The sequence below is a fragment of the Mobula hypostoma genome, chromosome 11 (genome assembly GCF_963921235.1).
Source record: "Mobula hypostoma chromosome 11, sMobHyp1.1, whole genome shotgun sequence".
Lineage (NCBI taxonomy): Eukaryota > Metazoa > Chordata > Chondrichthyes > Myliobatiformes > Myliobatidae > Mobula > Mobula hypostoma.
The window spans coordinates 36,668,677-36,690,560 of NC_086107.1; the positions used below are offsets into that span (position 1 = coordinate 36,668,677).

Genomic DNA, 21,884 nt, shown 5'->3' on the forward strand with positions numbered 1-21,884 from the left:
AGAAAACAAGGAAAATATCTTCACAATAATATCTAGTACACAAATGAAGATTACCTGCTCAGAGGAAAATACCCTACTCCCAAGCTCTTGCAGTGCTCTTCAAAAGATTGCAAGGTTCTTGCTTCCACCAAAAAAAATCCAGAAGTCTGTTCGGATCTCTTGCTTAAAGATCTTCCTGACATTTCATATTTCTCCATGTATGAATCCCTCACTACAACTAACTTTAATCAAGTGTTCTGGATTTACTTGTTATACCATATTTTTTAAAAAAGTTATTTCCTTTAAAGGAAGAACATGAAATTCCAGTCTTTGCTCACAATTCAGTTAGGCATTAAGCCTAATGCTTTTTGAAAGCTCCATTTGAAGTTTGAATATTTTTATGCATTGAATACATCTCCAAGAATGAATGAACCCAAATCATATTTTAACTTAAGGTCTTGCTGCAAGATCTATCATCTTGTTCAGAGAAAAGATTTGCACAGCAATGGCCTTGCTGGAGGGCTACTTATCTTATGAAACATCTAGACCAGTGGTTCTCAACATGGGCCCCAGGGGGTCACGCTGAATTTCATAAGGGCCACAAGTTTAAAAAGACCAAGAGACTTGGGGCTACAGGAGTTTCTGAATGGGCCATGGTAAGTGTACTCTTTTAATTAAATATGAAAATGAAAATATATAAATTAAAACAATTAAATGAATATGCAGCATGCAATTTAATTGGAACCCTGAATGAAATGAATGGGAAAATATGCTATATGATGCAAATGAGGCAGCAAAACAGCTTGGCCTGTGTGGGGGGGGATTGTGGCACATCAATTGTTATCTCTGCTCCTGTTTGACCAAGGACAAGCCACACTCCGCGGGGCAGCTCACTGAGCCCTCTGCTCGACATCCACCCCAGACTGACTGGTGTTCCATTTGGGGTGATTTTGACACCACATTGCAAGAAGGTCTTATTGACCTGCAGAGTGATATAACAGCTCAAGCAAAATTCAAACGCAGCAAGCAATATTTCTGGATAACTAGTGATATTCAAAGTAAGTTTCCACAGCTTTGGATTTTCACACTCTTACCTAGTTGAATGTGATTTTAGTCATGCTCTTCACCTGGTATCAAAAGCTAGTAACCATCTTGATATTGTAAAAGAGGTGATCTTCAATTTATTTTCAACCAAGTTGCAACCAGATATTCAAAAACTCATACACATACACACACACACACACACACACACACACAAGAGATTCTGCAGATACTGAAAATCCAGAGTAACACACACAGAATGCTGGATGAGCTCAGCAGGTCACCTATGGAAAGGAATAAAGAGTCGATGTGGCAGGCCATGGCCATTCATTAGGATTAAAAAGAACGGGGGAGAAGAAAGTGGAGGAAGGGAGGGAGTTCAAGCAAAAAGTGGTAGATGAAGCCATGTGAGGGCAATGGTAAGTGCCTTTTACATCTATTACCTCTCCTTCTCACTTCACTCCCCCTCCCCCACCCACGTACCTTCTCCCCCACATGGCTTCACCTACCACATCCTAGCTTGTACTCCTTCCCCTTGCCCCACCTTCTTATTCAGGCTTCTTCCCCCTATCTTTATAGATGAAGGGTGTCAGTCTAAAATGTCAACTCTTGATTCTTTTCCATAGATGCTGTCTGACCTTCCGAGTTCCTCCAGAATTATGCGTGTGTTAAACAAATGGTATAAGTTTCTCTAGATCCCAACAAGGAACACATAGTAAAACTCAGACACTTTAAAAAGGACCGACTATATATAATAAAAGGCATAAAAGTTAAATATAACTATGAATATCTACAAAATCAGATCTATTTTGGTGATTTTAATAATTAAATCTATTAATAATTATCCTCCTGTTTGCATAATTTATTGTTGGCTTTTTCAGTTCTAACACTCTACAACCCTGATTAATATTCACATCTATGTATTCTTGATTGCTTGAAACCAGAATAATTTGTAAAATAGTAATAGGTAGCAAATAATTCAAACCAAAATAATCAGAACCCAAAACTGCAAAATAGGCTTTAAATCTGGTCAATGCAGTCCTGGAGATAATAAAATAGCATATACCCACAAATTTAAAACAAATTTTCAACTACACTGGAACACAAGTTTTATAAATGCCACAAAACATATTAAACAAAATAAACTGACAAAGTATGAAAAGAAACTATTTACAGAAGTTACACCTTATGTATGTTATGTTAATCAATAGAAACAATTCAGGACCAATATAATACCAGTTCAGAGAGTGAGATTATATCAAGTTTTGCCAGGATGGAAAACAATTATCAAATTGCATCTTTCGCACAATAACAGATGTTATTTCAAAGCAAGAGACATATCAAGCAAGCCCTGCAGTTGTCGTAACTAGAAAATTATGGCTGCATTATCTGCTGGCAATTTCAAACTATTCTTAATATTTCACATATTTCTGTTTATGTGGAATTGTTATGATGAGTTTCTCCCAATCAATCCAATCTGTTAGTGTATGCTAGAATTTTTAATTAAGTTTATACAGCTGTCATTCAAGTAGTAACTATTTTCAAAAGTTATGTCACTTCTTCACAAATAGCAGTAAGATATTTGCATAGCTCCCTACTTTGATAAAATCAAAAGAACATGCAAGATATTTTCTTGCAGTTTTGTTTTCCAAGGACTGAAGCGAAAGGACAAAACCAAATCAGACCAAGTTAAATGAGACTTCAAAGTCACAGGTTGAGCACTGCAAGTTACTTCTAGTACTTGACCATGAAGCTTGGATATTCTTGCACAAACCATTACTTTTCCTCTTTTGTTTGATCTGCAGTAATGCATTCCTAAATTCCACAGACACAGAATTAGATTCATAGAACTTAATAAGAATATAAAATTCAGGAACAGAATTAGGCCATACAGCCCACTGTCGGCTCCACCATCCAATCATGCTTGACTTATTTTCCCTTTCAACCATCCACCTCCAAAGCTAGCTATTCAAAGATTAATCCACTCGCCCCGTAAACCTGCAAATTATTCTCTCCAAATGCTTATCTAATTCCATTTTAAAAGCCTTGATTAATTCTGTTTCCACTATGCAACAATGTTCACAAACATAACCGAAGGGGAAAAAATCCAACTTTTCTTTTCAGCAAAATAGTTAAATCTGTGCCCTATGATGTTTGGACCATCTGAACAAAATCAGTCACGATCACATATTATCAAATGTTTGCTCAACCTTCTTTGCACCAAAATGAAAAGTTCTGCTTCTCTAGTTTAAATGTACAACTAAAACTTGTGCAATCAAGCTGCAACATCCTTAAGTTATTCACATCCTTCTTAAAGGTTATGAATATCTTAAACATGGATAGACAAAGGAGAATCAGTGGATGTTGTGAACTTGGATTTTCAGAAGGCCTTTGACAAGGTGCCACGCATGAGGCTGCTTAACAAGACAACAGCCCATGGTATTCCAGGAAAGATACTAGCTTGGATAAAACAGTGGCTGATTGGCAGGAGGCAGAGAGTGAGAATAAAGGGAACCTTTTCTCGTTGGCTGCCAGTGACTAATGGTGTTCCACAGATCTCTGTGTTGAGATGGCTTCTTTTTACATTCTGTGATTTGGTTGATAGAATTGATGGCTTTGTGCCAAGTTTGCAGACGATATGAAGATAATTTTGAGGAAGTAGAGAGGCTACAGAAGGACTTAGACTGATTAGGAGAATGGGCAGATGGAATACAGTGTTGAGAAGTGTATGATCATGCAAATTGGGAGAAGTAAAAGCGTAGACTATTTTCTAAATGGAGAGAAAATTCAAAAATCTGAGGTGCAAAGGGACAAGGTAAATTTACAGGTTGAGTCGGTAGAGATCAAGGCAAATGAATGTTGGCATTCATTTCAAGAGGACTAGAATGGAAAAGCAAGGATGTCATGTTGAGGCGTGAGGCAGTACTGTGCCTTGGCAGTACTTGGCAGTACTGTGAGCAGTTTTGGGCCCCTCATCTTAGAAAGGGCGTGCTGAGATTAGAGAGAGTTCAAAGGAAGTTCATGAAAATGATTCTGGAATTAAAAAGGTTTGTTATATAAGAAGCATTTGATGGCCCTGGAGCTCTACACAATGGAATTGAGAAGCTGAAGAATGACCGTGAAGAACATTCTAACAAGCTGCATCAGTCTGGAATGGGTGTGGGAGCTACCATATAGGACACAAATAAGCCACAGAGAGTTATAAACATAGTCAGCTACATCGTGGGCACAAGCCTCTGAAGTATCCAGGTCACCTTCAAGGAGTGATGCCTCAAAAGGTGGTGTCCATAATTAAGAACCCACGCCTTGTTCTCATTGCTGCCATCGGGTAGGAGGTACAGAAGCCTGAAGGCACTCCATTTACCATTAAGGAACAGCTTCTTCCTCTCTGCCATCTGATTTCTGAATGGGCACTGAACCCATGAATACTACCTCACAACTTTTTTATTTCTATTTTTGCACTACTTATTTAACTATTTACTATTTATACACTTACTCTAATTCAGTTTTTAATTATGTTTTGCATTGTACTACTGCCACAAAATCAACAAATTTCACGACACATGCTGGTGATATTAAACCTGATTCTGATTTCATGGAAACCGCACAAATTTTGAAAGACCTCAACAGAGTGGATGTGGAGAGGATGTGTCCTATGGTGAGGAGTCTAAGACCAGAGGACACAGCCTCAGAATAAAGGGGTGTCCTTTTAGAACAGAGATGACGAGCTGTAGAGTCCAAGTCACTGGGTATATTTTAAGGCAGAGGTTGATAGATCCTTGATTAGTCAGGGTGTGAAGGGATATGGGGAGAAGGCAGGAGGCTGGGGATGACAGGGAAAATGGATCAGCCATGAGGAAATGTCGGAGCTGACTCGATGGGTTAGTGACCTAATTATGTTCCTATATTTTATGGTCTGAAAAGATACATTATCAAAATTGGACTCAATACCCTAGGTTGTAAACCAGGGAGTATTTTTTCCCCACAAGTGAGTACCACAAGATTTCTCTGCTTTTACATCTATCTTTAGTAATGGAGCTCATATGCTTTACAAACCACTTTGTCAACACCTCCTGCCAAGGTATCGTGCTTAGGTAAACCAGGCCACTATTGCTGCTGCCATTTAGTCTAATTGCATTATTCTTTGTTTTAAATTCTATTGCTCACTTGTTTACTTCTACTTTGTGCTTTCTTGCAATCTATTACTGTCTAACTTACACAGAATTGAAGGCTGTCTGTCCTTAGTAAATTTTACTCTGCACATAAAACGGATGTATATGAAAAAAAAAGCTTGATTCCAGAGTACAATGGTTAATTTCCACCTTCTAAAGTGAAGAACTGTTTATTACTACTCTAGCATCATGCCTTTATACTAACACCCATCCATACTGCAACTGATTTTTTCATTTCATGCAAAGCGTTAAATACTTTCTAAAGATCATGAAGACAACATTCACTGCACATACTTCATCAACATTCTTCTATTATCAAAAATTGAAACACCTTATTCAAACACAAATTATCTGCAACCAATCCATACTAGCCAGCTGTCTTGTATTAACTCACACTTATCCAAGCACCTTTTAATTGCTTCCCCAAGCTCCCCACAAACACCATTACATCAATTTATTGGAAATCTTGAACTCGGTTAGGGACCAAATTGAGATTTTCCAGTCTTAATTCACACCGAACTGTACAAAAAGGACGGGTTGCACTTGAATCCCGGGGGACCAATATCCCTGCGGGGAGGTTTGCTAGACTATTGAGGAGAGTTTAAACTAGAATTGCTGGGGGGTGGGAACTGAAGAGGCGGTTAGCTCACAAATAGAGAAAGCTTGGAGACAGCGCGAGAGGGAGGACAGGCAGGTGATAGAGAAGGAATGCACTCAGATCGATGGTCTGAGGTGTGTCTATTTTAATGCAAGGAGTATTATGAACAAAGCGGATGAGCTTAAAGCATAGATCAGTACTTGGAGTTATGATGTTCTGGCCATAACAGAGACTTGGATGGCTGAGGGGCAGGAATGGTTACTTTATGTGCCAGGCTTTAGATGTTTCAGGAAGGACAGGGAGGGAGGCAAAAGAGGTGGGGGCATGGCACTGTTGATCAGAGATAGTGTCACGGCTGCAGAAAAGGAGGAAGTCATGGAGGGATTGTTTATAGAGTCTCTGTGGGTGGAAGTTAGGAACAGGAAGGGGTCAATAACTCTACTGGGTGTTTTTTATATAGACCTCCCAATAGTAACAGGGATATCAAGGAGCAGATAGGGAGACAGATTCTGGAAAGGTGTAATAATAACAGGGTTGTTGTGGTGAGAGATTTAAATTTCTCAAATATTGACTGGCATCTCCTTAGAGCAAGGAGTTTAGATGAGGTAGAGTTTGTTAGGTGTGTCCAAGCAGGTTTCTTGACACAATATGTAGGTAAGCCTACAAGAGGAGAAGCTGTACTTGATCTGGTATTGCAGATCTCTCAGTGGAAGAACATTTTGGAAATAGTGATGACAATTCTATTTCCTTTACCATAGCATTGGAGAGGGATAGGAACAGATAAGTTAGGAAAGTGTTCAATTGGAGAAAGGGGAAATACGAAGCTATCAGGCTGGAACATGGAAGCATAAATTGGGAACAGATGTTCACAGGGAAATGTACGGAAGAAATGTGGCAAATGTGCAGGGGATATTTGCATGGAATTCTGCATAGAAGAGCTTACAAAAAATTCAAGCAACTAGGTAATGAGAGAGATGTAGAAAATTATAAAGCTAACAGGAAGGAACCTAAGAATGAAATTAGGAGAGCCAGAAGGGGCCATGAGAAGGCCTTGGCGGACAGGATTAAGGAAAACCCCCAAGGCATTCTACAAGTATGTGAAGAGCAAAAGGATAAGACGTGAGAGAATAGGACCAATCAAGTGTGCAGTGGAAAAGTGTGTATGGAACCGGAGGAGATGGCAGAGGTACTTAATGAGTACTTTGCTTCAGTATTCACTAAGGAAAAGGATCTTGGCAATTGTAGGCATGACTTACAGCGGACTGAAAAGCTTTAGCATATAGATATTAAGAAAGAGGACGTGCTGGACGTTTTGGAAAGCATCAAGTTGGATAAGTCACCGGGACCGGACGAGATGTACCCCAAGCTACTGTGGGAGGCGATGATGATCTTAGAAGTTCTGGAGGATTGGGAGGGTTGCGGATGTTATTCCCTTATTCAAGAAAGGAAGTACAGTATAGCCCAGTGAGTCTTACTTCAGTGGTTGGTAAGCTGATGGAAAAGATCCTGAGAGGCAGGCTTTATGAACATTTGGAGAGGCATAATATGATTAGGAATAGTCAGCATTGCATTGTCAAAGGCATGTCATGCCTTACGAGCCTGAATAAATTTTCTGAGGATGTGACTAAACACATTGAGGAAGGTAGATCAGTAGATGTAGTGTATATGGATTTCAGCAAGGCATTTGATAAGGTACCACATGCAAGGCTTATTGAGAAAGCAAGGAGGGATGGGATCCAAGGGGACATCGCTTTGTGAATCCAGAACTGGCTTGCCCACAGAAGCAAAGAGTGGTTGTAGACGGGTTATATTCTGCATGTAGGTCGGTGACCAGTGGTGTATCTTAGGGATCTGTTCTGGAACCCCTTCTCTTTGTGATTTTATAAATGACCTGGATGAGGAAGTGGAGAGATGGGTTAGTAAATTTGCTGATGACACAAAGGTTGGGGGTGCTGTGGATAGTGTGGAGGGCTGTCAGATATTACAGTGGGACATTGATAGGATGCAAAACTGGGCTAAGAAGTGGCAGATGGAGTTCAACCCAGATAAGTGTGAAGTGGTTCATACTGGTAGGTCAAATATGATGGCAGAATATAGTATTAATCGTAAGACTCTTGGCAGTGTGGAGGATCAGAGGGAGCTTGGGGTCTGAGTTCATAGGACATTCAAAGCTGCGGCACAGGTTGACTCTGTGGTTAAGGAGGCATATGGTGCATTGGCCTTCAGCAATCATGGGATTGAGTTTAGGAGCCTAGAAGTAATGTTGCAGCTGCAAAGGACTCTGGTCAAACCCCATTTGGAGTACTGTGCTCAGTTCTGGTCGTCCTACAACAGGAAGGATGTGGAAACCATAGAAAAGGTGCAGAGGAGATTTACAAGGATGTTGCCTCGATTGGGGGACATGCTTAATGAGAATAGGCTGAGTGAACGTGGCCTTTTCTCCTTGGAGCGACGGAGCTTGTGAGGTGACCTGATAGAGGTGTACAAGATGATGACAGGCATTGATCATGTGGATAGTCAGAGGCTTTTTCCCAGGGCTGAAATGCCTAGCACGAGAGGGCAGAGTTTTAAGGTGCTTGGAAGTAGGTACAGAGGAAATGCCAGGGAGTTGTTTTTTTTTTAAACGCAGAGTGGTGAGTACATGGAATGGGCTTCTGGCGAGGGTGGTGGACGTTTATAGAATAGAGTCTTTTAAGAGACTCCTGGATAGGTACATGGAGCTTAGAAAAATACAGGACTATAGGTAACCCTAGGTAATTTCTAAGGTAAGGACATGTTCGGCACAGCTTTGTGGGCCAAAGAGCCTGTATTGTGCCATAGGTTATTTTATATTCTATGTTTTGCTATAGGGGGAAAAAAATGTAATTTTCTTCTTCGGTCTGGTTGGCTTCAAACATGAGCACCAAAAAGGATCAAATCAGAACTCCTAATAAAAACATTTTGCCCAATCTCATCCTTATGAAATGACTATTTGATTTTTAAAAATAGGTTTATAAACATTACTTCTGATTTGAACATGTTAGGTACTTTAGATTTGAGTTTACAAACTAAACAAAAACTGATAAATTACTTACTGTTCTTTTTCATTATTTTCCCATGCATCAAGTATTCTCTGGATTAATTGGCATTTCTGAAATAGCTGGATAATGAAAAACTGAGTTAATACATATTCTGTAATGAAAGCAAAAAATAATTTTTTCTCATGATAGTAGAGCTTCGGAATAATGTCATATCCAATTCAGCTGATTTGAGGCACCGCAAAATTTGAATAGGTGAAAGGATTGTTGAAAACAGCTTACAAGCATGAAAGCAAGACAAAAATAAACAAAAATAAGTTACCAACTGCATAAGCCTTTGCCATACAAACACCAGGTACTTATATATAAAGGAATACAAACGAGTAAAGGACCATGCACTTTGTCACCTACCACAAAAAATGAAATAGACTCAAAAGGTTGTCATAATTCACACAATTTGACGAGACTGTAATACAGAACATCTAAACTCCTAAATAATACTGCCCTTAGCATGCTTTAACTAGTGACCAATCCCAACATCGGAAGCTTGAGAGGATCCACTGCCCGAGTAGAAAAAGGGACCAGCAAGTCACAGCAGTGTAACAGAGCTTTGACCAGCAACAAATCCAGACATCAGAAGTTTGAGAGGAGGGAATTTCAGTCAGGTCCAATGCCCAAGTAGAAAAACGCAGCACGTTTGAGATTGATTGGCAAGAGCAAATTAAAAGAAGGCAGTGGCAAGTGCAGCAACCATCATCGGAGTGAACAGAGTCCAAGCAGTGATCTTGAGGCTTTAGCAAAGAGAGGCTTCAGTCAGAGAAAGCAAAGAAAAGCTCAAGGTTAAGTCTTTCTTTCTTCATCTTCCCTCCTTTACATCTGCTCGCCTAGGATAGTAGAGATGCCAGGCAGAATAGTGGAATGCTTCTCTTGCTGGATGTGGGAAGGCAGGGAGACGACTACAAGAAGTGCATCCAGCTGCAGCTTCTAATAATTTGCATTAAGGAGTTGGAGCTGCAACTAGATGTACACTTGTTCATTCAGGAGGCTGAAAGGGTGATAGATGGGACATATAGAGAAGTAGTTACACCCAGGGTGCAGGACACAGGAAACTAGGTGACAGTCAGGAAGGGGAAAGGGGTTATAGAGCTAGTGCAGAGTATCCTGTAGCCATCCCCTTCAACAACAGGTATATCACTATGGATGGCTCTTTGAATTAGAAAAGAGGGGTGGGGGCAAAGAAGCACACCGTGGTGATAGGGGATTCATTAGTTAGGGAAACGGACAGGAGGTTCTGTTGGCAAGAATGAGGATTCCCAGATGGTATACTGCCTCCCAGGTGCCAGGCCCCGGGACATCTCAAATTGAGTGCTCAGCATTCTTAAGTGGGAGGATGAACAGCCAGAGGTCGAGATCCATGTAGGAATTAAGTAGAACAAGTGACGAGGTCCTGCTCAGGCAGTTCAGGGAGTTAAAGAGCAGGACCTGTAGGCTTGTAATCTCAGGACTGCTACCCATGTCACGTGCTAGTGAGGCCAGAATTAGGAAGATTATACAGTTTAACACATGGCTAAGGAGTTGGTGTTGGAGGGATGGCATAAGACTTTTGAATCATTGGCCTCTCTTCCAGGGAAGGTGGGACCGGTACAGAAGGGACGATTTGCACCTAGCCAGAGGAGGGCTAATGTCCTAGCAGGAAAGTTTGTTAATGCTGCATGATGGGGTTTAAACTAGAGAGATAGGTCTGGTCCGCGAGTTGAGATTATAGTTAACAGGTCTCATGGGTTTAAACAGATAAAATGCATAACAGCCCACTAACAATGCAGTAATGCAATGTCCAAAAAACATTGATTAATAGGGGGAGAAAACTGCTAGGATGATTGCACAATAAATTTCAACAAATTTTCAAATTTTAACAATGCATTATCTCATAATACACAGAAGTTTCTTACATGTTTAATCAATATATTTTCTCCAGCAGTGTCAAGATTTTCTTCAATGTTGTTTTCTATGCTGGTATCACGGGGTGGAGGGCTTCCTAAGATTGTTGCAATGCAGATTTCTACTTGCACATGAAGAAAATTATTCCAAATGTATCTGAAGTACATGTCCTTTTCAAGATAAAAGAAGTATTTATGTTTCTGATTTCAGGAAATAAAACTAAATTTTAAATTATGCTATCAAGTTAATCGCACATTGATCGATGATTATTTTCCAAATAAATCCACTATTAAATCAGTGCATTACCAATCATGATACACTACATTAAAAAATTCTTATGCCTTCCATCATCGTCCCACAAACCGTGAATCATCTTTATCTACAACCATCAGTTTCTACTCATCTGTATTAAATAAACACCTCTCAAATTTTGAATACATGTTTTTTTTTGCATAAACTTACTCAAATCTAAAAGACTACAATCATAGGTTCCTTAATCTATCCACCTTAAATCTCATTCCTGATACAATTTTTGTAAATCTGCCCCAGACTCTTTGAAACCAAATAACCGTGATTTCCACTGCATCCTTTTCAAATGTGGTTTTCTATCTCCTCTCCAGTACAAAGTCAGCTCCCACAACAAAGAAAACTGATTGACAATATCAGGTGTTTCAAGTAATTGAAGAATACATGAATGTATATATAAAGCCCCAGAACTAGTTAAATCCTCACCAGTAAAACATCCATAGTGTTAAGTTCTACAAGTTCTGCATTAATACTGTATGTGTTTGTTTGAAGAAGGCTGGCTACAAGTCTGACCACATTTAGACGGGTATTCCCCACAGGCGTGTTTAATATTCCCCATGTTGTTTTCATTGGACTTTTCTGCAAATAATGGAATATAATATTAGAAACAGACAATATAAGTTGCCAAATCAGACTGGTCTTCTGCAAATTTTATAAACAAAATACAATGGAAAAAGTTCTGAAACATGCATTCGAGATTTTTCACCTCTCAATAACCTCTTTCTAGTACAGCTATTTCACTACTTGTAAAATCAGCTACATAATTTTATGCAATTCAAGATAAAATTGAGATATTCTGGTGCATAATAATAACAACTTATTAAGCAAATGCCAAATCATATTGCAGAGCAAGCTACCACGTGCAGCAATGCCAGCTTTGAAAATGCTGAGCGAGGGACAAATATTGGCCAGGACTCTTCAGCTGATCTCATCTGCTTTCCTTGAAAGTAGTACCACTAGACTTTTTAAATCTACCCAGCAGAGCAGATAGAGTCATGTTTTAACACAAGGGATTCTGCAGATGCTGGAAGTCCAGAGCAAGACATGAAATGTTGGAGGAACTTAGCAAGTAACGCATCATGGTTTAGCAACTTTGTGCAAATTCAAGATTGCAGTAATAGTGACTCCCTTGCCGAACTGATAAGATTGCCATGTGTAAACTAGATTAACAAAAGATCACTTACATAATATGAAAGAAAAATTTTGTAAAAGCTTGGCCATACTAGTGAAGTAACCAAGTTTACAGGTCAATGTGTTGGATCTGAAAATATTAACATTTATCTAATAACCATTAAAATCATTTCTTACCTTTGGAGGTTCCAGTAGTATTTGATGGAAGTCTTTAAGCCTTTTTCTAATGGCTTGCAATGTGTTATTACTCACAGAAAAGGCTGCATGATTCATACCAGTTGGACAAATCTCTAGCTGGCCTTCAAAACTTGAAAAACAGGTGAAAATATGTAAACACAAGAGATTCTGCAGATGCTGGAAATCCAGAGCAATACACAAAATACGCTGGAAGAACTCAGCAGGTCAGGCATCATCTACAGAAATGAGTAAACAGTCAACATTTTGGGTCGAGACCTTTCTTCAGGAAGAAGGGTGAAATTATGTTACATAATTGTTTTGCACATACTGTACAAGAAAGCATACCTGATCCTTCACATTAAATCACCCTCAATCGTCTATCAATTACCAAAAAACCAATTTAGCTAAACACCTCTCAATTCCCCCTCAACCTAGCTGACAACCAAACTCACGCAAACTACTGCAATTCAGGAGCCTACTATTGCACCACAATGTACATTTCAGATGTTAAGCACCCTTCTAATGGACAGAAGACACTTCATGGTATCTGAAAAGATAGTCTAACATCCAACACAACTTGCCATTTTACACAGTGAAATAATCAGGAATGGGGAAAAAGAAATGAAGCTAATCAAGTTGACGTAATCGTTTTTAAAAACTTCATTCTTAAATCAAGCTTAAATTCTTCCAAACAGCAACTACTGAGCCCACCTTGATAGCCAAAATCTCCAATCTGAATGGTGCATGTTAGGCAACAACAAAGCTTTTATTTTAGCTAGCCACTGCTCTGTTCAGGATCACAAGTCTCCATTTATGATTTTAAAAAACTACTGTATTTTTAATAACTGAATGAAGCTATCTTGATAGATTCTGTTGTTTATATAAAGAATACCTGATTTTATGTAGTGTCAATTCACAAATCAATTTCTTCAGGACTTAAAACTGAAACTACCAACCTAGTTGGTCACACTGCTGGTTGGACTCCACTAATTTATTCACAAAGATCTAATATCCCAACACTCAAAACATCTGCATGATAGGGGCATGGATGTTTCTTCTGCATTATAGAATAAAGTTTCCCAAATCCAAGTGTAAGGGGCTTCTTCTTTTATGTTACTGTTAAGGCTAATAAAAATGGCTTCTTTGTTATGTTAGAATAAAATGGCTTCGTTATGTTAACTGCTGAGAAAGTGCTTCTCCATAGCAGCTTGTTTGGGTTATATTACTGATAATGAGAATTGTATTCATTTGCTAACCAACCGGGATAGATTTTATTCTTTCTTGTGTGTCTGTAAGCTATTGTTTTCACGGGCTTTGGGGCAGAAGGCGTGATGGGGACAGACAGAGGAGACGCTATGTTGTAAATTATGCATGCTGCAGGGACGGAAAACTGGTGTGCCTCTGTGGGATTGCTGATTGTTACTGCATGCATGTTGGGTGGGGTGACTGTTGGTACCCCAGAGGTCTTTGTTCGAGTTCAGACTAGCGCTGACGAAATGGTGGTGGGACTGCCAGCGTCTATTGGTGCCCCAGGTGAGGTGCGACCATGGACTGTCCATACTGTTAGGAGAGAGAGGAAAAAGTGGTCTGATTCGGAGGTAATGTCTGCAAATAAATGTTCCAGTTATGGCAGGCTCCACCTGGCTTTTGGGATAATGTCCACCCCTAAAGGGGCGGAGGCGTATGAGATGTGGCGGAACGGATCTCTCCGTTGTTAGATGAGTGGCAGTGCTCGGTTGAGGGAGAGCAGCAGGGATTGGTTGGAAGTTTGAGTAGGCTGGCTGTTGCGGCGTTAGAACTGTCAGGGTCAATTGCCCCATAGTAACAGCTGCAAGTTATCTGAAAGTGGGGGAAAATGCACTTGGTTCGACTGGAAGTAAAATGCAGTGCCAGGGGCATCATTTAAGGGGATCAGCCCCTCCCTCAGTTGTTCAGCTGATCAGAGAGTTGTTGGGAAACTTAGTGGAGGTCCAGTGGGGGAACAGCTTGGGGTCTCTGGGGGAGCACGTTCCCAGCAATGTACCGAGGAACTCCCGAAAGGAACAGACCCTATTCCTGAAGGCTCAGAGGGACCACGCCCTTGGGTGTCGTTACGGATAAATGGAAGCTATGCTAAAGCCATCCTCGACACCGGGGCGCAGGTCAAGCTGTTGTACAGTTCATTTTACAACTGGTTTCTGAAGCATTTACCCGTGACAACATTAAGGGCACTGGAGATTTGGGGTACCAATGCCAGTGATTATCGAGACGACGGTTATTGGTCAGTGAAACTGGGGTTCTTGGAGGCCAATGTGTGGGTGTCAGAGGGCCGTGAATCGTTAATGCTGATGTGTCTGGACCCTGGTGCGACGGGCAGTGTTTTAATTCAGGAGGGGACCAACACCCCGCCAGTGAGGAGGTGCATGAAGGCCTGCCAGGAGGAGGCAGGTGAAAGCTATTCGGGGGCATTGTCTGTGCACCCAGTGTTTCGAGCTGCTTGTCAGGACGTGTGTAACAGCATTGGGCCGGTACCGAATTTAAACGATAGCTAATGGTGGTACAGCCCGCCGAGGGAAGTATCTGAGGGTGAGACCCTCTTAGTAGACACTCTGAAATACCATGAGGGAGGGGAGTTGACCGCTGAAGACACCTCGGTGAGAGAGAGGTCGCGGCAACTAGCCTCTGCAGCCATGGAAGACGTAGGCAGCGTGTGTGAGGATTATAGGATTCTGAACAGGCACATTGTCATTGACCAGAATATGGTCCTGAGGGCCGAAGACGCGATGGTCTGTTTGAGTGATGCGACGTGGTTTAATGTGCTGGATCTGAGGAGTGGATGTTGCCAGATCCCGATGAGTGAGGCCAACAAGGAGAAAACAGCCGTTATCTTTTCCAATTGGAAAAGATGCCACAGGGCATATCCGGAGCCCCTGCAACCTTCCCCCAGGGCATGGGGAAGACAATGGGGGATGTGGGCTTGTTTGGAGTTTTGGTGTATTTGGATGATCTCCTAGCATTGGGATTCGCCTTGGAAGACTATGAAGTGAGGCGAGTGAGGGATCCCGGGCGACTAGGGCTTAACGAAGTAAAACTTTCTTTGGATGAGTGCCAGGTCTGGAGAGAGACACAGCTCCTGAGTGAGGAGATTTGCACCGCTGAACTGAATGCTTAGAAATGCAGGCTGGAGATGGAGTGCTGCAATTTTGGGACATCCATTGAAGAATTGGAGTCCACGCTTGTCAAAGTGGAGACGGAGAAACGGAATTCCGAGCCGAAACTGCGGTCATTTACTGATGAATTAATCCACAGAGACGAAACAACGAGCAACCTTCAAAAGGTTCATCAGAAACTCAAGAAACCAATCCAGAACAGATTGGAAGAAGCTGGTGGTGTAATTGCATCCCAGATGGAGATGAACATGAAGCGTGAGTCTGAACTGCGGCGACTGGGTGTGGAGGCAGGGGAGTCAAAGAAGGAGCTGACGTCTCGATTGCAGGAGGCTGAAGAAGCAGCCCAGGCTAAGTGCTTTAGTTGGGAGAAAATCAAACAGCAGCTACCGCTCGAGGAAATGGGGAAGAGTACGGATTTGAAGGACGATATGCTGGATATGTGGTACATGCTGCCTTTCACTAACTTCCCCTTGATTGAGGAAGAGACTTTTGGCCCTTCTCCCACTGAGTCAGGTGTAGTGGGGAGGGCTAGCTGTGGGCAGCCTGGGTTACTGCAGGGTCTTGAAGGAAAAGAAGCGGGGCCCTGGACACAGGACAGAGTGCTCCAGGTTGCAGTGGGGCATGAGTGAGAGATTGAGAGAGGAGTTGGCAAGCAGACCCGAGGTATCCCCAGTAGTGTCTGAGCCTGAAGGGTTTAAGTGAAGGGGGTACGGAGGTCTCGGAGGATTAGGAAACTCCCAGATAGGTAGGCCTATGAAGTGCCCGAGGAACTGTTTGGGGTGCAATGTCATTGTTTGTACCTGGATTGGGTTTTTGTGTCTGCAGGAAAGGTTGGTGAGCTATTTAGGAGTCATGAGGACATGACTAAATTTGATGGGGGGAGAGTGTAAGGAGTTTCTTCTTTTATGTTACTGTTAAGGGTAATAAAAATGGCTTCTTTGTTAAGTTAACTGTTGAGAAAGTCCTTCTCTATAGCAGCTTGTTTGGGTTATATTACTGATAATGAGAATTGTATTCATTATCAACCAATTGGGATAGATATTATTCTCTCTTGTGTGTCTGTAAGCTATTGTTTTCGCGGGCTTTGGGGCAGAAGGCACGATGGGGACAGAGAGAGGAGACACGATGTTGTAAGCTGGGTGACAGAACGGACCCCGAGCGGGAGTCCAAGGCCCAGGGTTTTCGGGAGGAGAACCGAAGAGGAAGGATGTGCTGGACGCACTCTGGTCGACCACCGTGGTTGGTCCCAGGCGGTGGGTCGAGGGGGTCAGAGGAGATCGCATGGTGGAAAGAAGACCTGTTCATCGAGCTCCAAGGTTGTGCACGAAGTGGTTGAACTTTGATAAATTTGGCACCTTCTACTTTCCTTTTATATTTCATCTCTATTAATTACATAGTTCCAGTAAGATCTATAAAGTGTAATCATTTAATCGCATATGGTGTAGTGTCTGTAATTTGGCTGGGTGCGGTACATCACACAGCATCCATACAAACTTGATTACCCAGTTTGGCGGGGCCAAAGGTAGCTCCCCCTAGACGAAAGCGAGCTGAGTGAGCCTGAGGCTTACCAGGGGGCTACATAAATCCATCATATAATATTAATCCACAAAATGGGCCTTTGTACAGCACAAACAGAATATAGTTGTAACAATAAATATCAAATATTCTAATGTTAGAGTTTTAAGTTAGATGAATGACTTACGCAGGCCTTCGAGTCTCTAATAAAGTCAACAATATTTGAATACAATTCACAATTGCAGATTCAGTCTTCTCCTTATCAAGAACATTTGTGAGCAAGTGCTCTAAAGTGTCTTGCCTGAAAAAAAATGATTTTTATTTTAAAGATTACAAACTTCAATTTACTCATTACTATTAGTATTAAATACAGCAGTCAAACCCTGCATAACATTGAAGTCAGCCAATAAATTGTTCACAGCCATAATATTGTCCAAGCTCACTCTAAGATCTATGATCATCCAAAAGTCCTGAGTAAAAGAAATTACTTCTTTTAAATAATGGTGTTAAAATTCAAAGAGGTTGCAACTGATGTAATGTATAGTTAAATATACAGTTATTTTCCATGATACCAATCTAATTCTTTGTAAATATTTTTCTTAAACAGAATTAAAACTGGGCCATTTGTGACATGAAAGGAAAATTATCCCTCTCTTTGGTTATTCAGGATACAAAATAATAAATTTGAAGGGGGAATTTTCACTCCTTCTAAATCTGACTTATTTATGGGGAGAGTCCATTGAAATTATCTTTATCTCCCTGTCCACGTTCAAATTAGAAAATTTCACAACTCTGCATTATGGAAATGCAAATCATCAGGGCTTCCTTAACTTTAAAAAGAGCAATACTTTGCTGCTATCTAGGTGCAAACGTGTGCCACCCAGATTCAGAAATATAGTTACCACTAGCCCCCAAAGACCAGTCATATTAATGATTAGTTCAAACTTAAGCTTATGCTACAAATAAAAGCAATGTATTCAAGAAAATGATGCAAACATTTCTATCATTCTGTAGTATAAAAACTTCTTCTTACCAACTGTACAAGTTGAAATCAAATAATTTTCCCTGCATAGCATCTATTACCACCAGAAAAGTAATAGTAGTGCAATTTTAAAGTAACAATTACTAAACTGCATACTTCTCTATTGAGGACAAAAGAGGATCTGGTTCTGGTAGGCTCTGCATCTGAATCATTTGATCTCTGCTAAGGCGGATGATTTCACACAACGATTGTGATGCATTAGAGTGCCTCTGTAACAAAAAGGCATTAGATATTTGAGGACTACTATTTTAGAGTTTACACAATTTCAAATATATTCAAGTAAAGAGTCACATTAAGTTTGAAACTTAAACTTAATTTAAAAAATATACCAGTGGAATAAATCCATTAAGTTACTAGTTTTGGTGAAAGATTATAGAGCTGAAATATCAAATCATTTGCCCACCAGTAATGCTCATCAGTATGCAGAATATTTCCAGCATTGTGGTGTGTATATTTTCTACACGTTGGAAATGAATGAACATGTAAGTTCCAAAAGACTTTCAGCATTCTCATGTGTTAATCTAAAGTTTTACTTCAGTGAAGGGTCCATTGACAATGTCTTTGCACTGTACTGTTGCCACAAAACATCAAATTTCACGTCATATCAGACAGGGATAATAAACAGGATTCTGACATTAATCTGGGCAAATAAAGATTACAAACATTATTGACTGGACATCCTAGTTAAGGTAAAGTTAATTAGAGGGTTTCTATACTGAGAATATTATGAGCTTGTAGATCTTATTCCATAAATGACCGTTTTCATGAAAGATAATCAGCAGGTTTCATAAGGATTGACTGCCATAATGTTGGCAAAGGTTCACTTAATTGGATTATTTAAATTCTTGTACATCAGTGCACACATGACTCATATTTATTCCCCAGTAATACAATTTATATCCACTTACATCTTCATCTTGAGATGGTTGTATCATTTCTATCAAATGCTGAATAATGTTTTCCTCATTCAACCACTGCAAAGTGTAAGTCACAAATAAAAAAAATTAAACTGCAAAGTTTCAAATTTCAAACTAAAATTGAAGTTAGTGTCAAATCAAAAATTTCCTCCACCTTCATCTCAAATTTATCCTTAATAATACATAGCATATTATTTCCTTAACTTGAGACAAAATTTTAAAATCTGTGTCCTTAAATACAAACTATGCTGCAAAATTCAACAATTGATAATATTGTACAGCTGTTGATGCTGCTTTCAAGCACTTGCTGTTGTAGTTTGTATTAAGTACATGGATTAATTTTATCCCCTTCACATGACCCATTATCCAACACCCCCCCCCCACCCACATAACCTGTAAACTCTGGAAATTCCCTGTACTGCCGCCTGCACTTTCAAAAGCTTACTTTCAGCTATTTTTGACTCTCACACAGCTTTCCCAGCATTCTGTTACATCTTGTTTATCTTTCCTTCAAGTGCTCAGTTCCCACTATGCAAATATTTGAATTCCAATGAGTTATGCAAAACCATCAAATAAAAAGAAATTCATTGTACATGCTCCATGTATGACATATTCAGAATTTTCCAACTTACATTTAAAACCTCTTGCCTCAGTTGTGGTGGTTCAATGCATGTCAATAATCTGAGCAGCAAGTCCATGAGTGCCGATGTCCCTATGTGTTTGAGCATTAAGCTTACAAATGCATCCCTCTTTCGTAAAAATGCAATAATCTGCAGAATAATTTTTAAAAAGCAATCACATTTCTTGTCATAATTCAGTCCCAACTTCTGCAGGCAGAGTTAACTCTACTTCCAACTTTATAACCGTTTCCTTATCAATATTTACTGCCCCAAAACTACAAGATAAAAAAATGTAATACAAACATATCTTAGAAGTCTAGATTTCAGTACCTTGCAAAAAATTGCAATTCTATCATAAGTTTAAAGTAGAAAATTGTCCAAAGGGAACATAATCACCAAAGAGAATGAGAACAGGAGAAATGATTAAAACCTCTCAGAATTTAGTTTTCAGGCAGGATCTTTAAAGCTAGAAAACTAGAGAAATAGGGAGAAAATTTAAAATATTGCAACTGTACAAAAGGACCAGGCCAGTTACCCCTTTGAACCCGAGTAGCCATTCAGTTAACCTGCTGTCATAGCTGTTATTTTATTATGAAATGTAAATATCAATAAAATCATCAACTGCCCTAAGTACTCTAGTCCCTTCTTGATACAATGATGCTCTTCCAATAAAAATACTTATTACAGTTTTTTTATTGAAAGTTTAACACTTCCAAATACCTGAAAGGGAGCCTACAAAGAGTGAATCTCAATGCACATATTGTCCTTCTTGGCAATAGAGGTAAACATTTGTGAAGCATTTTTGAAATGGCTTTAGTGAGAAACTAGAGTATATTATACAGAACTGGCGAATTAATATGTACAGTAAATGAATAGGTTGTCAATTAAGCAGGCCCTTTTGTTCGTGATATTGTTGAGCTTCCTGACTGTAGCTGGAGCTACATTCAATGTTTAAAGTATTTGCTACTGATGTGCTCTGTAACTGAAGAATGGCTTTAGGGAGGCAAGAACCAACTCATCTGCAGGATATTATGCTTTTGAACTATTAATATTATCACAATATTTACATGGCTAGTTAGGCTAAGCTTCTGGTCTACAATAGTGCCAGTGACTGGCAAGTCAAAATAAGTAGGTTTTTTTTGAGATGATTATTGCCTTGTCCTCATGTCCAGTGAATTTCACATTTCGGCTCTTACAGACCCAGAATAATACATTTTCTATACAGATGGACCTGCAGCAGATAGGATGATGAAATGGTAAAGTGAGTTATCCCTGTGAATTCGCTCACCATCTGAAGCAGGTTAACAAGAAATTTAGGTCTTAAGGATTTATCTGGTTCAAGTACTACTGCTGAAAGTTGTTAGTGATAGCATAGTGAAGGATTCAAAAGTCAGAAGAAAATGGGTAGTTGTCATCAGCTGTAAGCAGTTGCCCTCCTCATGGCTGACCTGATGTTATGAATTTTAGAACCAATGCTGAGAACTTCAATGGTCACACTTTCCCAACTATGTACCAGCGCGCCTCCATGGGTGAATCGATCCTTCCAGTGATACAGGGTATATCCAAAGGAGCCAGTGCACGTCAGAAAAGACAGAGTTTGTAAGCAACGAAGACTTGAAATATGATTAACAAAAATAAGCATTAAAATTTCAGATAAGCTAACCTAAAAATAAACAGTAGTATCTGATTAGGAGGTACAGAAGCCTGAAGGCACACACTCAGTGATTCAGGAACAGCTTCCTCCCCTCTGCCATCTGATTCCCAAGTGGACATTGTATCTTTGGATACTACCTCACTTTTAAAAAAAAATAAATACAGTATTTTTGTTTTTGCACTTTTTTTTGGTTTATTCCTATGCCAGTGAGTATAGGAATAGAGTGAGGTGTAGGGTAAATTCATGGATCAGGGATTGGAGCGGGGGGCAGGGATTCAGATTTCTGGATCATTGGGACCTCTTTTGGGACAGGCGTGACCTGTACAAAAAGGACAGGTTGCACTTCAATCCGAGGGGGACCAATATCCTGGCAGGGAGGTTTGCTAAGGCTATTGGGGAGGGTTTAAACTAGAATTGCAGGGGGGTGGGAACCGAACTGAAGGGATGGAGGAAGGCGCGGCTGGCTCACAAAGAGAGCAAGCTTGGAGATGGTGCGAGAGAGAGGATAGGCAGGTGATAAGAGAAGGGTCACGTTCAGACTGATGGTTTAAGATGTGTCTATTTTAATGCAAGAAACATAATGAACAAAGTGGATGAGCTTAGAGCATAGATCAGTACTTGGAGCTAT

At 40.2% G+C, this 21,884-nt stretch overlaps 1 protein-coding gene across 5 annotated transcripts in view; it reads right to left on the reverse strand.

The window, feature by feature from the left end:
• LOC134353651 (serine/threonine-protein phosphatase 6 regulatory subunit 3-like) overlaps positions 1 to 21,884 on the reverse strand; it is a 150,954-nt gene that overhangs the window by 62,114 nt on the left and 66,956 nt on the right. For all 5 annotated transcript variants that reach the window (XM_063061823.1, XM_063061819.1, XM_063061820.1 and 2 more), the window contains exons 4-11: positions 19,615 to 19,752; positions 18,974 to 19,039; positions 18,162 to 18,274; positions 17,211 to 17,324; positions 12,360 to 12,489; positions 11,478 to 11,630; positions 10,757 to 10,915; positions 8,865 to 8,929 (exon numbers count right to left, since the gene is read on the reverse strand). In XM_063061823.1, the coding sequence (XP_062917893.1) occupies positions 8,865 to 8,929; positions 10,757 to 10,915; positions 11,478 to 11,630; positions 12,360 to 12,489; positions 17,211 to 17,324; positions 18,162 to 18,274; positions 18,974 to 19,039; positions 19,615 to 19,752 (938 nt within the window). The remainder of the gene's footprint in view (positions 1 to 8,864; positions 8,930 to 10,756; positions 10,916 to 11,477; positions 11,631 to 12,359; positions 12,490 to 17,210; positions 17,325 to 18,161; positions 18,275 to 18,973; positions 19,040 to 19,614; positions 19,753 to 21,884) is intronic.